At 35.7% G+C, this 17,702-nt stretch overlaps 1 protein-coding gene across 9 annotated transcripts in view; it reads right to left on the bottom strand.

Moving 5' to 3' along the window:
* Nucleotides 1–597: 597 nt before the first annotated feature.
* LOC131685041 (adenylate kinase isoenzyme 5) overlaps nt 598–17,702 on the bottom strand; it is a 34,884-nt gene continuing 17,779 nt past the window's right edge. For 3 of the 9 annotated variants that reach the window (XM_058968415.1, XM_058968416.1, XM_058968417.1), the window contains exons 2-9: nt 11,164–11,347; nt 9,215–9,520; nt 8,645–8,790; nt 3,093–3,275; nt 2,569–3,032; nt 2,285–2,501; nt 2,055–2,219; nt 598–1,672 (exon numbers count right to left, since the gene is read on the bottom strand). In XM_058968415.1, coding sequence (XP_058824398.1) covers nt 1,316–1,672; nt 2,055–2,219; nt 2,285–2,501; nt 2,569–3,032; nt 3,093–3,275; nt 8,645–8,790; nt 9,215–9,520; nt 11,164–11,185 — 1,860 coding nt within the window. In that variant the 5' untranslated portion in view covers nt 11,186–11,347 and the 3' untranslated portion in view covers nt 598–1,315. The remainder of the gene's footprint in view (nt 1,673–2,054; nt 2,220–2,284; nt 2,502–2,568; nt 3,033–3,092; nt 3,276–8,644; nt 8,791–9,214; nt 9,521–11,163; nt 11,348–17,702) is intronic. The other 6 variants (XM_058968424.1, XM_058968421.1, XM_058968423.1 and 3 more) reach the window with 4 other exon arrangements.

Genomic DNA, 17,702 nt, shown 5'->3' with positions numbered 1-17,702 from the left:
AATTTGATGCTTGCCAAAGAAATAGAAACAATCATTTTTTTTCTAAAATATCTCAAAGCAAGGTGAGATCAAAATATGATGTCATCTCTGAAAAAGTTTAAACCGATATCAAAACAAAATTTCAATTTGATGGCTGATATCAAAATATGATGTCTACTTGCTGTAATTTTGATGTTTAACTTTGCTCGGGTAGTATGATTAGAGGCTGCATACGAGTTTGTTAAGTTTATCAGAGCAAAAACCTTATGAAGCTAATTAACTGCCGCTCTACGCATAATTGTCCCATGTGTATAGGGAATCCCACAGCACATGGGACAGTTATGCGTATAGTGCCAATTAATATGTTCACCTATAAAGCCTCCGACATGACATGAAATGAATAATGAATAGACTCATATCGCAGTTTCATTCATTTAAGGTTTAAGTAACTTATAACGACCACTTTTCAGGAAAAAAAAATTGTGTTGATTGTTGATAGGTATACTGACTGGCGTATGCGACTGAATGTAACGATTACTTTGACGACAACTATGTTGTTTGCAAGACTCAAAAGAATTCGGATACGATTGGTTTTATTTATTAACAATATTTCTCAACTAAACATATTTATTATTGTTGGTTCAGTGATAAAGTGATCTAAAAGTAGAGTATTAAAGCTCTATTCATACAATATAGTTATCATCTTAATCTATTATATTCTACACATGATATTTTTGTTCATCTTAAACGACTGATAATTCCTCATTTTATTGGAATTTAATCTATATCCATCAAGCATACAACACGCAGTTCCTAACATACGAAACAACATAAAAAGAATATTGCTTCGTGTGAGAAAAACTGCGTGCAGTAAAATTCAATAGGAGTCCTGCGTTTTACACACTCATCGGTGCAGGTTTCTTAAAAAAGCCTAAAATATTTTCATACAAAATTATAATCCCTTCATTGTTTCTTTGGTAGTAACTCTTCGCGTTCGACATCTTAGAAGAAACTAATCATATAAAGATCATATTCAACGACTATAAGTTATTTACTCTTTCAAACTACTAATTTCAATTATTGAACATATATGTGGGATTTACCACTATAGAAACTGAAATTTACACCAACTTTTTGGCACCCAGCCACTTTAAAAATATATATTCCTTTTCATTTTTCTTAAAAACCTAAAGTTCTCTTATTTCTATTTGGGATTTTATTTTACGTGAGTGTTATAAATAATAAGTGCTTCTCTTTATATGGTTAAATCGCGGAATCAACAAAACCGTCGCGCTTTGTACTTCTTGCTACAACATTTAAAATGCACTCCCTAAGTTCACATATGAGAATCAAAATTATCCGCCTCTTCCAGCATGTTCCGGAAATTCGGTCTGCCATTGGGGATGTAGCCATTTTTGGCACCCGTCGGAATGACTCCTCCCCCGAGATGACCGTTTGCCAAACTCACGTGATGACTGATGGTCGGCACCACTCCCGGTACGTCGGCGTCCAAATCATGCACGATCGCATCATCCGGCTTTCGAGCTTGCTGTATTGCACTTTTGAAGCTGCCTAGCTTAACCGGTGTAATGCTCTCACTACCAGTGTTGTCCTGCAGCACTTTCTGGATGTTATCCCGAACGATGCGTTCGAACTCTCGCTGCACCGTTGGGCTGTCCGTATCACCATCGACCTTGGATAAAGAATAAAGAATTTCATTAGTAGGTATCTTATGGCTGCAATTAGTAAAATTGTATGGTTTTGTTATAAGTCTTGCTAGAAATCGGAATACTTTACATATATAAAATAAATTGAAATTGAATCATCTGTCCACATTTCCAATAAATGTCCCCTATGACACAAAATTAAAAGTTTCACCGCCATGAATTATGAAAGAATGGATGAAGCAATTATGGCTCAATTGATGGGTAAAGCCAAATTGTATGTCGCATTGCACCCTCAAACACATACATGCTGAAGTGTACCTAGTTCAAGTTTCTTCAAAGCTGACATTGAAAGTTTCCTTTTCTAGCGTGAATAATATATTACGGTCGCTTCGATGTCGATGTACTTACAATGGTCAACCGTCCAGCGGTGTCCATTTCCTTCAGCATTGGCAGCGTTAACTCACGAAACAATTCAAGTCGCCTGCGGAAGGAAGATACGGTGTCATCGAGTCTACCCCGACCAAGCTGAAGCTTCGAGCAGTCCAGTAAAATAATTGGCGGCTTTTGATTGTACTATAATTACAGTAAGAGTTAACAGTTGTCCTTGAAACTATTACACGTTCGAGAATCCACCATACCTTCTCCTCAAAATCTCCTACTTGCTCCATATCTCTCGGATAACCATCTATGATAACTCCTCGTTTGTCGTGCAACTGAGATAGTTGCGCCTCTAGTAGTCTCTCTAATGACTTCTTAGGAACCATTTCACCGGCTGTAATTGCTTCTTTTACGGCATAGTTATCCGTGCCAAGGCGTGGATCTGATTCAGCGATAGCTCTAAGCAGCCTCCCAACACTGCAATGAAAATCGAAAATCAAAATGCATCGCTCACTAGAAACATCAGTCGATAATCTACTCTTACCTAAAGTGACCCCATCCGGGGTTGGTACCAACCGCTTTCAAGCAGAGTGTGGCCTTATTGCTACCAGGTCCGCCAATCACCCAAATGATCGGTGGTATTACGCCGGATATCGTGGGCACATTAAGCCTCGTAGAACTATCCTGACGAGGCTGAAGCTGCATTCCTAGGCTAGCACGGGACTGCTGTCGTAGTAATGCAGCAGGTCCCGCCACGGGTTGTGGTGGCGGTGTTGGTGACCGAGCGCGATTATTGATTTCTACTTGATGTGCAGGAGCTGCAATAACTTTATTTTGACTAGGTGCCGTTTCTACGCTAACTATACTGCCGGGAATGTCGTCTACGCCCCTACCCATACCTGCAACTCCGTTCAACAGCGCTTCCTGGTTTTCCTGTGCGCCAAGGATGTCAAGCACTGCCGCCCGGAAGTCTTTGTACACCTCTGAAGGTGCGCGTTCACCATTTATCTAGAACAACAAGTAAATTTAGAAATGGTTTCGTTGCGGTTATCGCTAGCGAAAACTAACCGCAATAAGCATGTCACTTTGATCAAAATAGTCAGCGACTGGCATTACATTCTTGAAAAAATTTTCAAGTTCCATCTTCGCAAGTGACAGTACCACGTGGCCCAACTTAGCGCCATAGTCGATTTGACGTTGAAGGATTGTTTGGCGCCAGGATATCAGTATCACACCGTTGATCACCTGGATCTGCAAAGCAATAGTGTATTTAGTGATTACTCTATACGAAAAAATAAAAACAGTTAAACCGCTGCTTTCCAAATATATGATCCGCTTGGACAAATTATTGAAGATAGATTTTGTATTGAAAATCCCGGAAAAAAATTGCATTTCACTTTCATTTAAACCTCAAAGCTGTAGATAACAACCATTTGAAGGGTTAAGTTTTTGCTAATAATCATTATTCCCAAAAATACTAAAAAATCACAGCACAAAATTATTAAAAAGCCCTTAGAAAATAATCGCACTTGAAAATATTCGTATATAATTAGTTGGCCGATCTCATACAACCGTTCAAAAAATTTGTAAAAAGATCTTCGAGATGAATTTAAACAAATATTTTCTGAAATATTGTACAACTTCTCCAAACCATTAGATTAGATTTGTTTTCTAAACATTATAAACGTCCAACAATTTAATTTTCTTCCTATATTGTGATAATTTTTTGTATATAGATTATGAGATATGGCCAGGGAATCAAATATCCCTAAGGATCAAGTGTCCTCACTCTTCCCTAAGGTTACATCACCTATCACCGCGTACCCCACCAAGACTAATTGCAAAATGCATGTCGCAATACGGAGAAGTAGAATCCGTTACACCTGATACATGGAGAAATTTCTTCCTGGATACTCTTAACGGTGTTCTTGTGATCAGGATAAGGGTCGAAAGTCCTATTGCCTCCTACATGGCCATAACACTCAAAACTCACGGAACTACTAGTGAATAAACTACGCTATGCACCCATGAGGGACAAACTCCTACCATGGACAACCTTGCGCGGAAAATGCAGAAGAGACCGATAGAAAACTCAGCTATGACTAATAAACCCAAAACAGAGTTTTTAATACCAGTACATGAAACACAAATGTTGGCCCAATTTTTAGTAGGACCCTAAAATCAATTGCAAGTAACATCGACAAGGAAGTTACAATGACAAGACAAGGAACAATGACGACGGGTTTACACTGGACACTCGCAGGCGCAAGATAAATCCGATCGCAGACACCAAGACAGCTGTAACGATGATGACCTGGACGTGAAAGACATGAAAGAACTAAACGACCCCCATGATGCATTATAGGCGAGCAGACAAATGTTACCACACGTGCACGAGATCCAAACAAAACTAGTTTATAAAATAAAAATAAAAATCTGAACTTGTCCCCCATTTTCGATGTAAAATTGTGTGCTAAATCCGAATATGAAGTCCAAAAAATTTACAATAGAACAGCTTTCGAGTTAGAATGACAAAGTTGATTTCACCTTCGAAGAAAAAAGTACGTTTAGTAAAATCCTTATATCTTCGGTTATAGCGCATTAACATGAAATATAATTATGTTAAATTAAAGGTCATCCGAACATTTTATTTTGATGCGACTAATGGTTCTAACGTTATTTACGAGTTTCTTGAAATTTTTTTATTAATTATTTATCACTTTTTAAAGAAAATTGAGCGTTTGAATTTCCACTTGAATTATATTACATATTACACGGTGTTCGTAGAACTCCTACTGATACTAAGTAATTTTAAAACTCGAAATACGAGTTTTGTATTTCGGAGACAAATATTTTGATTTAAAATTCCCTTGAATAGGTACTAATTAATTTGAGTAGTCGAAGACAAAAAAATCAATGTGAAAAGCATTATTGATCGTTGTTTGTTTTTGTCCTTAATATATAAGAAGCTTCAAATAATTCTGAACGCCTCACGTTGATTTTTATTTGAACATTATAATGTGCTTTCACTTTTTCGACAAACAAAAAAAAATCTAAAAGTCAACGTAGACTTTTGGCGAGGAGGGGGGAGGGGTTGGTAAAAGCCTAGTTAAGTCTACTAGGAGGGGGGGGGGGTCACAATATATCAAATCTCGGTCTACGTGTTTTATGAACGAGATCAGAAATGCTGTAAACTAGTGTTATCAATATACTTTTATAACCTAATGCTTGTTTTTTAACTGAAAAGTGCACTACCAAAATACTATAACTTTGATGCAATTGAATCATTGCTTTATGCCTTTACGTAAAGTCAAACTTTCTTGAATTTTCTCTCACAAAAAGGTATGTAACCCCTTAAACTTAATTTCAAACTATAAACAAGTGAAAATTGAAATGAAATTTCCTGTAGTCGGTTTCTAGCAACACATATTTGACAATTCTCTACTGAACAGGCATCTATCGATATTTGGTCAAGAACTGAAAATCGTCAGGAAATGGAACCTCTAAACATCTATTGAGGTTGCTCATAACCTACCATATACTGAGCTAAACTAAGCTCACTATCGTTGCATAGTGGAAATATCACAATCTTTTACCTACTGACCGCACTCAACCTTCTGCAGAAATTTGCATAAGACACTATCAGCATAGGGCAGCCCTTAAACCCCCGTGTAACAACATTTTAACATGTGTTGAATTTTTGTATGAGAACTAGCCTAGCCGAGCCTTGGTACAGTCTCGAAGGGTTACATACGTTTTTGCGAGAAAAGTTTGATATAAGTTTGAATTTATTTAAAGGCATTAAATAATGATTTTCTTGCATCAAAATTGTACTATTTTGATAGCACATTCTTCAGTGAAAAAATAACAAGCATTAGTTTATAAAAATGCATTGACAATTGATTAGTTTATAAAAATACATTGAAAATATACTCAAGGAGTTGTACTTTCAGATAAAGTAATATTTTTTTAAGATTTTTGGAAAAATGAAAAGGTACGTAACCCCTAAATCTATACACTATTCTGAAGCTTTTGAATTTCTAAAAAACTTTCACGGAGACACTATCATTCAAAATAATCTTAGTGTCATGATATTGCATGTTATACAAATTCAACGACAGCCGCATTTACGACAAATGACTTACTCGCTCTTCACATCGCCCCTGGTGACGTAGTTCTCATATGATTACATTTTGACACGGACGAAATAATCAGCCACAGCGCCCCGGTCAAACCATTCGAAATTTGATTCGGAATCCTGAATGGATTCAGTATGGATTCCAAATCAAATGCAACAACCGATTCTGAAACCGATTGAGTCGGAATCGGTTGTTGCATTGGATTTGGAATCCATACTGACTCCATTTAGAAATTCGAACCGGTTCCGGAATGAGTTTAACTGGGGCATAGCCTCTGTTAGTCAAAATTTAATAAGCTATAGGATTCCTTATTACGGATGCGTCGGCAATGTGGAACACGACAACAAGGAATACTGGTTAGAATGAATCCGTGAAGTAGGAGACGTGACTCTACATACCGTGATATTTTCACATTACATTTAATCCAGAGCAGTGGTGTTGTCATGGGGGGGGGGGGGTTTCTGGCTAATTTAATTAAATAATCAATAATAGAAGTATATCGTCAGACCACTTCATTGAGAACCCATAGTTGTCAAATTTTGATGAAATCGTTTTTCAAGAGATGTTCCGAAATATGGATTAGGAAATATATGGAATGGGAAGCGAAGTTTGATTAATTTGACTGCCTATAAACAAAAACTTGCTCATAGAAGAATTGCATACATTTCAATTTTTGCTGAAATGTTTTTTTTTTACTTTTCAGAATGCACAGAGTTGAGATAGAAACTCAATGTGATTAACAATAACAATAATATTTTACAAAGCAAAAAATTATGGAAAATGACGTTTTCCGTTAGTCTCTAGCAGGTCAGGATCGGGTTTTATAAGCATTTGATTTTTGTTTTATTATCAATTATATAAAGAGCCTCTAGGCAGGACTGAAAATACTAAAGATTTCAAAATATTTCAAGTTAGTAGCTATTAATGATATATATATATATATATATATATATATATATATATATATATATATATATATATATATATATATATATATATATATATATATATATATATATATATATATATATATATATATATATATATATATATATATATATATATATATATATATATATATATATATATATATATATATATATATATATATTGCAATAGTGTAATAACATTTTGTATAAGAGGATTCGTTCTGGAGTTGTGAGTTTTCACAGTGAAGAAAAGTAAAATTAATGCGTGAAAACATTTTTTTTCGGCCGCGATCACATTATTTCGAAAATGGCAACTTTGGAAGTTTAGTATCTTTGAAGCATATTACAACGTACAGCAGCACCTTTTCTAATAAAATAATTTTGGCGGTTAATTCGCTTAGATGTAGGTAATATATAAAGTATTTATTCTTCAATTAAATTTTAGTTCGAGATTTAATGGTTTCAGCAAAATTATCGAAAATGCTATTTCATAAACATTGTTGAATGAGGGGGGGAAATCGTAGTGGTAAGCCGACAAGGTGTACGCAGATCACCTAAGTTCGATTCCCAACCACAGCACATAAGGTTAGAAATTTTTCTAACCTGAAAAAAGAACGGAAAGACCGTAAGATTGAAGACTATACAATCAAAATGAAAAAAAGACTTTGTTGAAGACATTTCATAACTAATTTCTTTGCAGACATGAATACTTCGTGTAATCAGAATATCGAAATGTATTAGACTATAGAGATAAAACTTTTATTCTGATATTACTGTAATTAATCAATCTCTTCTGCTGTGTATAAACAATAAAATTCACTGTGTATTAACAATTATATTCAAAGAAATCTCTGAAGCTTACAATAAAGAGTTTTATCGAAAATAACTGGTTTGAGAAAATTTCTTAAATATCGTTTTATATCTCGACATACTACATTTGTTTAGCCTTCAACAAAGTTGTTAAAAATGACATTATCAACAATTTTGCTGAAAACACCTACTATTTTACTATTTTTGAAGAATTATTTGTTCACATTTACTTCTAGGAGATTTAATCACCGACATTATTATGTCCAAAGAAGCGCTTTTTATGTTTAAAAGCTTCTTCGTATCGCATTTGACTAAGGCTTCACTTTTTAACCACTATTTTGCATTATATTTAATGTATTCAAATTCCATACCACAAAGTGTTTTTTTTACATTTTTTGAGCGCGCATTGCTTTGTTTGCTGAATTGTACGTAAGCCAGATGAACGAATGAATCGTTAATCATCAAATGGTGATCCAGTAAGCAATACTATCTAATTTGTATTATCTCAACAAATTTATTTCATTGTGTCCCCATGATTCGCTAGAAAATTTCTAGCCGACGTCAACAGCTTGTGAACAAGCAGCTAATAATAGCAGACACTATTTTTACCCACAAACCTTAACTGGCCAATAACTATTGACTCAAAGATTGACATAAATAATCACCAGTGTGCACATTCGTGTGATTACGGTACACTGTGGCGTGTACTGGAACAACTGTACCGGTGGATTAAATCGCTTACCTTTTCGGAGTACTCCACCACATCTCTCATGGAACGCGGATATCCGGAGACAAGGTAGGTTTTGGCAGCTGGTGACATTTTCATTTCGAGCATAAGTACGTCAGTAACAGTTCGGGATGATAGCTGGGAAAAGTCCTGCATATCTGCTAGTTCAAGAAAGGAGGAAGGGAAAAAAGTCAAAGAAACGATTAGAATTGGCTTGTCCGGTACAGGTCACGGGTATGGAAATTGAACGGTTGTCCACGCTAGTATTAGTTGACCTTAATTAATATTTCAACCAACTATCAACAAGCTCCTGCATGACATTACGTACATATGGACATGAAAGGTACACTTGAAATGAAATCGAATCGGAAAAAGGCCCGAGTCAATCGATGGCTAAATGGGAAAGCTTCAGCCATAGTCCTGGGAAACCGTGGTTGGAATTGCAAATAACAAATCCTTGATTGCAGCACAGGACGTTCCCTTCCCAACAGCAGTCATATCGCTTTCCCATCATAAATAATGAATACTTCGGGACGATTCGATGAGACCGATGGGACGCACTGTGATAGTATGCTAATGACTCACCGTTACCGATGGCGTACTGCTGCAGGAGGTCCATCATATTGATGTGGGTGACACCACGGCGTTCCTGCATCAGTGTATCGCAGTGGGTCACTTTACCACTACCGGGGCCACCGAGTACGAAGATAACCGGCACCTTCGGTGGGTCGAACTTGACTTTGCCGGTGTTTTGCATGGTGCCACCGTTGGCTGGGTTGATGCCGGCACCGCCGAGCGAAGGGGAACCGACAATGGCTAACCGGGAGCCGCCGCCCCTTCCGCCACCTTTCCAGTCCGACTCGTCCACTTCCTGGACGGTGTTGCTTTTGTCTGCGTGAAGGAAATAGAAGGGTAACATTGTTGGTGGTTTAGTGCTTCATATATTCACTTTCATCGTAAGATATGACATTCTTATTGGAAAAGTTATTTATACAGTCCAATTAAAAAAGAAATCTACACTGCAGGATGTCGAAATAGGTGAATTTTATTGTTTGTTTGATCTAGTCGACATGTGAACAATTATAAGTTGAAGAAATTTCCATCCAAATGCTGAAAAGTTTTCAAACTTGAACGTCTGTTATTCATGGTAGATTTCCTTATTTAACCAGAGAGATATCGGATTAGAAGTGAATGCAATTTGCTAATGCCAGCAAACTCCAATAATTATGAAATTAGTCGCTCAGTCCTTCGTAAAGGTCCTAATTCTTCTATTTTGGATTAAGATAGATATCAATAAAAAAAATTGTCATGATCAATGAAGATCTAATTGGGATCAAATAACAATTGTTCGAGATCGTTTGGAACCAGTCAATACAACAAACTAATGCGAAATATTGTGGGAGCACAGTGATACGTCTAACAGCTCTTTTTCTTCAGACCGTGCAAATATTGGGCGATTTACCATGTTAAGTATGTGCAGATTTGTACTATCACTACGTCAGATTTGAAACGGACAATTTTTTTTAAACGCAAGTTCCAGATCCTCCTATACTAGACGAAGAGAATAAGACTAGAACCCACAAAGAATAACTTCTAGCAGTCGGGAGTTATAGGCTGTACGCCACCACGTGATTGGGATGATATGGGATGTAAAAGCAATGCCTTCGAAATGGATGTATGGCACCATTTATTCTCTTGCTATAGAAGATTAATTTACAAAAAAAAACTGCTGACTGATCATTTGATCGTGGATTTCAAGGTTCTTTGCACTATGGTTGAACTTTTTTTGAACTTTAAGGTCTTCATGTTGAATTTATGTATTCAGAAGGAACGATTACAGGTCATATAGAATATTTATGGATCTCAACTAAAAAGTCATCTTCTAAGCTAACTAAAAACATGGTTATTTTCTACAGAAGATCTTCACATTTTATAAGATATCAATACGATTTGTCAAAGATTCACACCGATTTATTCATGTCTAATTGGTACATTCTTTTATTTTACTTTCTCTTAATTCCAGTACATATTGCGAATGTTTTTTTTTATTTCAAACCTTTTACTGCACTCACGTATATGTATCATTCAGGTTTACATGAAAATCGAAATTCGAGTTGCTAGTAAAAATTGTTTCTTTGTTGGGTCATAAAGGTTGTTTACTTTCCTTGACTCTCATTGGCATAGTTTGGGGACAATTCATAAATTACGTAACGCTTTTAGGGCTGGAAGGAGTACGACAAATTGTGATATGTTGTGACATATGGGGTAGGGGAGATCGTCATGTAACTGGTTTTTACTGAAGAAACAATTTTTTTCAAGGAATGTTTTACGTAATATGGAACGGGGAGATAGAAAAATTTGTGACAATTTGTTACAGGAGAGGGAGTCAATCGTGGGCAATTTTTGCGTTACGTAATTTATGATGGTCCCTTGGATGGTAAAAGAAATGCTTGCTGGTATAAATCCTCCTCAAATCCCTGGTCGTCAATCGCTCATATACACATATTTAGCAAATACACACGTAGTTCACTCACCTGTATCCAAACAAATGCCCATTATCCATTCGTGTTATTCTGAGTTTGGTAACTTATTGAATCACATAAAATATACTACACAGTACTTGATTTGCACCTCCGTTGTAGTAACGTTCGATTATTATATATTCCGGATACTATTTATCGTGAGCAGTGTAGTGTATCATTATATTGTTTCAATGTCCTTTATGTGAAGTAATCGGATCAATTCAAGCACATTAACTAATCCATTTCACGTCTGCACTCATTTTATTATGACCACCATTGCAACTACATATGGGACACTGAGACGAAAATATAGAAACAGTTTCTTTCGTATTTACCAAGAATTACCAGACCGAATGTACAAACACAAATCGAATCATCATTTGAAATGGTGCAGCGTGGAAGCATGAATGAGGCGAAGTGATAGAAATCATCCCTTCGCAGTCACCATTCTGGAAACCCACACGCCACTAGCTACTCGGAAATGGGGCTCTTTCTCGTTTCAGACAATCCATCAAAATATAATATACATAGTAATTTTATAGTCCAGTTAACCATTAGATGGCATGCTTTCAAATTAAGTACAAGCAATCATCGTGGCAAAACAAAACGCCAAACTCCTCGCTGAGCTCAACCTACAAAATCATTCAGCAAACGCCATTCTGGTTTTGAACCTTTCCATAATTAATCGCGTTTTGACTGGTTAGACCTACCGGGGTGACATGAGTGTTATTGTTTACTTTGAAATAAATATAATTACATACTGGTGGTACCCTGACTAGTCACTGGGCAAATAGTAAACATCAGTGCTGGCCACTTTTATTTGTTCATTCATCAATGCAACTCGATGACATTGTGAGTCAACAAAAAATATCCTTGAAAGAAGCAACGAGAACAACACAACTTGGCAATGTAAACAAGGCAGGTAATCAACACAGCTAATCAATTTGTGTTTAAGTGACGGAATGAGGTTTCAACAATTCGCTACGCGGTTAGGTTTCAATTGAAATAGGAAAGAAACAGTAACTTTTCGAGGACACTTTAAACTTCACTGTAGCTTAATCGTAAAGGGTATTTTTATCATTTTATCTTCAATCACGATTTTTTTATGACTGATGTAACATCCCAATTTTTGGTTGAGCTTTCTCTGCATTTTTATCTTGCAAAAAGCATACGTTTGGACGTCTTCAAATTTTAGAATGTTCAATCAAAAATGACCTTTCGGTCAAACAAACTTTTCGCAATTAACTGTCAAAAATTCATCCTTTGCACACGAAGTTCATTTTTGGTGTACGGGGTATTAAATAAAATGTGCAGATGTGGTTTCTTGAAGATGGCTAAACCTATTTTTACGAACTGAGCCTCAAATGATAGGTACGTAAATCCAACTTCCTGTTCCGGAGTTACGGATAAATAAGTGAGAACACACAGAAACTACCTACATAAAAATATCAAAGAGACTTAAAAGGTGAAAATGTTGTTAGAACGTGTGCCAAATTGGTTGAATTTGTATGTTTAGGCAACTTGTTGCCTTTCAAAGATTATAGCCACACATTGGCTACCTGCTCCGGGAATCCCGGATAAAGTAATCAAGGTCTTGAATCAACTTGAACTACACTGATGGTGCACGCTTGCGGACACAATAATTCGAAAAACATTATTTTTATGAAGTAAGCAACGTTTTGTTACATAAATCTCTTAGCGGAATTTTTTTATGTTCTGATTGGACCTACCCGCATGGTTACAAACCACTTGTGACATAGTCCGAACAACCAACCCGTGATATACGGTGTAATTACTATTAGACGTATTGTTTTTGTAAAATTCCTACAATAGAAACTTGGATTTTTTTTATTCAGTATAACAATAGTTATACAACATCTAAGAATAAAATGGTTAAATTATAGATGATCAATTTATAGTACTGTAACCATATATAATGCATGTTGGTACTCTTGTTAATAGTTCGAATTTTAAGCCAATAGTATCTGTCAGGATATAGCCTATAAACAACCCAAACATGATAAATGGTGGAAAATAAATTAGTCTAATTATCCATCTACGGTTTTCATTTATGCGGGTATTGCTACGTTTCAATTATGCCACCAACGTAATAACAATAAAATATTTATATTGTGCGTAGAAAATCATCGACAATTAATGCTAATAAATGAAAAAAAAGGCAAAACTACACCACTAGTAGCGGTAAGCTTGAATCTAGTTGGTACCGCCACACGGTACTATCTTTGATTTTAGGCCTGAGTTTAGTCCGGCCTAAGACGTTAGTACCTGTCATTGCAGAAATGGCTGCATCCTGAAGCCAAATAAAAACAGTGTAAAAGGCCGCCATGTTCCTCTTGCATACATCTCAATAATTTGAATCAACTTTTCGAACTTTATGTGCAATATTATGGCCCATGTTGCACACAAACCATATGAGGGCAAGTAAGCAAGTTTTATCCCGTACGAAAAACAGGTGTAATCGAATTTTAAATGCATTTTTTTAAATATTCTTTATCGTCCTATATCTAGAAGGTGCTACACGCTCATTTCAAAACGCCACATCGAAGAGTTATATTGCAGGTTAGCAGAAGTCGAATCATATTGAAACAAACTGTCGAACGAAATTTTATAATTGGATTCAGAGATGAAAATTGTTTTCGTTCGTTAGTTTACCTATGGCTATCAAAATGAGTGAAGTTTAATTTGCTCACAATTTTTTAGTTATTTTTACATGAGGAAAAGAATATATAATCACAATTTGTTCCCTTTCCTAGTTGTATCTTCTCACAAAGAACACCATAAGCAAGTGGAAGTTTATTTATATTTTTACTGCTTTTGAAAGAGTTCAAAACTAAGATTGAATAAAAAATTGTAAATGAAGCCATGCTATATAGCCTAAGTAACACTTTTAAATATGACGGCAAACAAATATTCTCATATTGATCGTTATTTAAATGTTATCGGAGCTTGCTTGTAATGTTTTGTAATTTATAATTTTCTAGCATATCTTGAACGATTTGCATTTCTGCTGTAGTACAAATTTTCGTTTAATTCTTTATGATAGAACAGATTTGTACAGGGTATGAAAGAACTGTGAAAGCTGAGACTAGACAGATGACTTGGCAAAATGACGCAAAAAGTTGAATACGGAAAAATCGCTTAAATCGGAACTTAAGGGGAGTTGTGTAAGGTATTATCGGCAAAAAATTGGATACTTTATTTTTTTCGATGCAAAGATTCTTTGTCTTTTCAGTCAGGCGCCACATCGAAATCTTGTTTTGCGGTATACACCATAACTCAAAATCTACTGGACAAACGTTGAGATATTTGCACGGCATTTCACAAGTAAGCTCTTGTAGTTGCCTGGGCAATGATGTGAAGAAGAATAATTGTGTAAAATTCAGAACGATTGCTCCAAGAAATTTTGTCTGCATCCAGTATCAGGTTCAATTTGTAAATTTATAATTGTCAATTCATTATCAGACAGATGGCAAACTATAGGAAGTAACTAATTATAATTTTTATTAATTAAAATTACTGGACTTTTGGTATTTCAGGCATGATTGGATAATCGTGCTGATAATTTGAATTACTTCATTTTCAGCAAAGTAGGTTTGCCAAATTCTATATGCATGGTTAGTAGACTAGTTGGGTAGGATGGTATAATAAGCCCCACCAGGCTAAAATTTCAGATTTCCATTCCATGGACGACATAATTATCTGAAGCAAATAAATAATTTTTATGGCATTTTTCATTGGTTGCAGAACAGCAACTGATACAAACTTTTCAAAAGATGTAAGCTTCCACTCTCTTTCTATAAGCATTTGATTTAATTTGGAACAGTCAGATTTGGCTGAACTGACAAACTACTAAGTGTAATGTTAGAGAAGCTCTTCAAGCCCTTGGAGTGGCTAGCGCCTAACAATACAACTCTATAAAGTTCTCGATAGTATGTACCATTATTAGCAAAATAACGTTTTAGTCAATTATGGATCTTAAATAATAAATTGCTTAAGCGGTTACTCCACTGTAGACTTTTAAAACAATCGATATTTTATTTATTAGTCTAAAATGTGCTTTAGGATGTAAAAAATGATATCCCAAAACATGGAGAACGAAAACAATTCAAAAATATAATTTTCAATTTTGCCGCAACGCTTCTTATGTATAACCCATGTGTACTGCAAACTTTAACCGCGTTTTTCTCGAAACCACTGGCCGGAAATGTAACTCGAGCAAATGATTTTTGGTCGCTTGGAAATTTTCACAGTATATTCAAAATTGATTTTTATAGCCACGTACGCAGGATTAAATTTTTTATTGCTTACCTTTTTATTGATTAACGATTTTGTGTAGATTTTTATGACATTCTCTAAGTTTTTTCACTCAAAACTGCACCATTTCGCTTAAAATCAAAATATCGAAAAAATCCTACGTACATCGCTATTGACATAAGGAATCAGAAAAACTTTAGTTTTTAGCGCTAGTCCAAAAATCACGGGAGATAGATTTCCGATTGTGGACCCCTCCCAAAAAAACGCGCATGAGGTGAAAATGCTGCAGAGCCGCCATCTTGTGATGAAATTGCTCGAAAAAAATATTTTATTTGATACAATACTTATGTTATAAATCCCATTCAACAAGATGTCGATTCACCATTTTAAATTAACTTTATTGTACAGTTTTTTAACATAGCCGTGTATTGCTGATCAGAACGCAGCAATGCAAATGGCAGCATCATGTTACCGGAAGAAGACAAAAATATGCAAAAATTTGTCATGCTTCTCTTGCATACATTTCGTTATTTTCAATCCTCTCTTCGGCTTTCTTCTGGATAAATATGGCTCTCTTTGCTCGCAATAAAGATGGAAATAAATAAGCCAGTTTATCAGGTAGGAAAGACAAGCACTGTCGAACTACACCAATAAAATAAAATACCAATTAATGCGTAGAAAACTACGCATTTTCAATAAAAGTGGAATAACCCATTAAGTGGGTTATTCATAAATGAATACAGCTCTTGTACGTCAATCTGGGTATGTTTTACCCTTACCCGCAGAACTGTTACAACAAAACGCGTGAAAAATATCCATTCATGAAAATCGCGCCAGTATGAAAAATACTGTCAATAGAATTATTTCTGAATTAAAAAAACATAAAATAACATTCATTTCACATTATTGTCATGTTACCGGAAGAAGACAAAAATATGCAAAAATTTGTCATGCTTCTCTTGCATACATTTCGTTATTTTCAATCCTCTCTTCGGCTTTCTTCTGGATAAATATGGCTCTCATTGCTCGCAATAAAGATGGAAATAAATAAGCCAGTTTATCAGGTAGGAAAGACAAGCACTGTCGATCTACACCAATAAAATAAAATACCAATTAATGCGTAGAAAACTACGCATTTTCAATAAAAGTGGAATAACCCATTAAGTGGGTTATTCATAAATGAATATAGCTCTTGTAAGTCAATCTGGGTATGTTTTACCCTTACCCGCAGAACTGTTACAACAAAACGCGTGAACAATATCCATTCATGAAAATCGCGCCAGTATGAAAAATACTGTCAATAGAATTATTTCTGAATTAAAAAAACCTATTTTAATCCACCTAGCGGTGCAATTGTGCCTTTCTCAATCATGAATCACGAGAATGTGTGCGTTGTTTATATTCATTAAAAACTTTTAAATGCATATATTACATTTTATTATTATACCTCACATGACAACTATATACAGGAAAATAAATCATTATTCGAGTTCTAAAATTTTGAAAAAGAAAAAACAGCCACGGTAATATTGAACTGAAAAAAGGTGCGAAATCGGCAAAGTCCCAAAAAGTCGATTTTTATAAAAAAAATGTTTTTCGAGATAACATAAAATCTCGACGTTTCATGCATTTTAAAGATGTTTGGCATCAAAAATACGAATTCGATTTCTGAAATTTCTTTGAAAAAAAATATGAGTTCAGGCTTATATGGGAATTTCATGTGTGACCGGACCGTTCAGTCTATATTTCCGGAACCATACAAGCGATCCGTGCGAAATTTTATAGACATCTGTGGGGATAATATAGCTATTATTTGGGACTAAGTTTGTGAAAATCGACCCAACCATTTCCGAGAAACTGATATGAGTTTGCTAGTTATGAAAGATGGCCGCTTTTCCCGGGCACTTCCGGAACCGTCTATGGTGGTTAATGTAGTCAACGAAAGTTTGGTTGGCCGTCGGTGACCTAGAACAGCAAATTTAAGTTGTTTGAGAGACATTTTAGCGAAATTTTTACCTTTTTTGCTTTCATCGGAGTATCGGTTTGAATCACAATTTGCTATGTGATCGCACGCCACAACCTGCAACTCCGGAACCGGAAGTCGGATCGGGATGAAATTAAATAGCCATTTACGGGGACGCAATACCTTTCATTTGAGGCCAAGTTTAGTCGAATCGGTCTAGCCATCTCCGAGAAACCGATGTGACTGTTATTCTGAATTTAGATACTTCCGCCGGGGCTTCCGGAACCGAGGATGGTGGCCAATGTGGCCAAAT

This window comes from Topomyia yanbarensis, chromosome 2 (genome assembly GCF_030247195.1).
Source record: "Topomyia yanbarensis strain Yona2022 chromosome 2, ASM3024719v1, whole genome shotgun sequence".
NCBI classification, from domain to species: Eukaryota; Metazoa; Arthropoda; class Insecta; order Diptera; family Culicidae; genus Topomyia; species Topomyia yanbarensis.
Note: the sequence above shows the minus strand (reverse complement) of the source record. Positions and strands in the feature narration are given on the sequence as shown.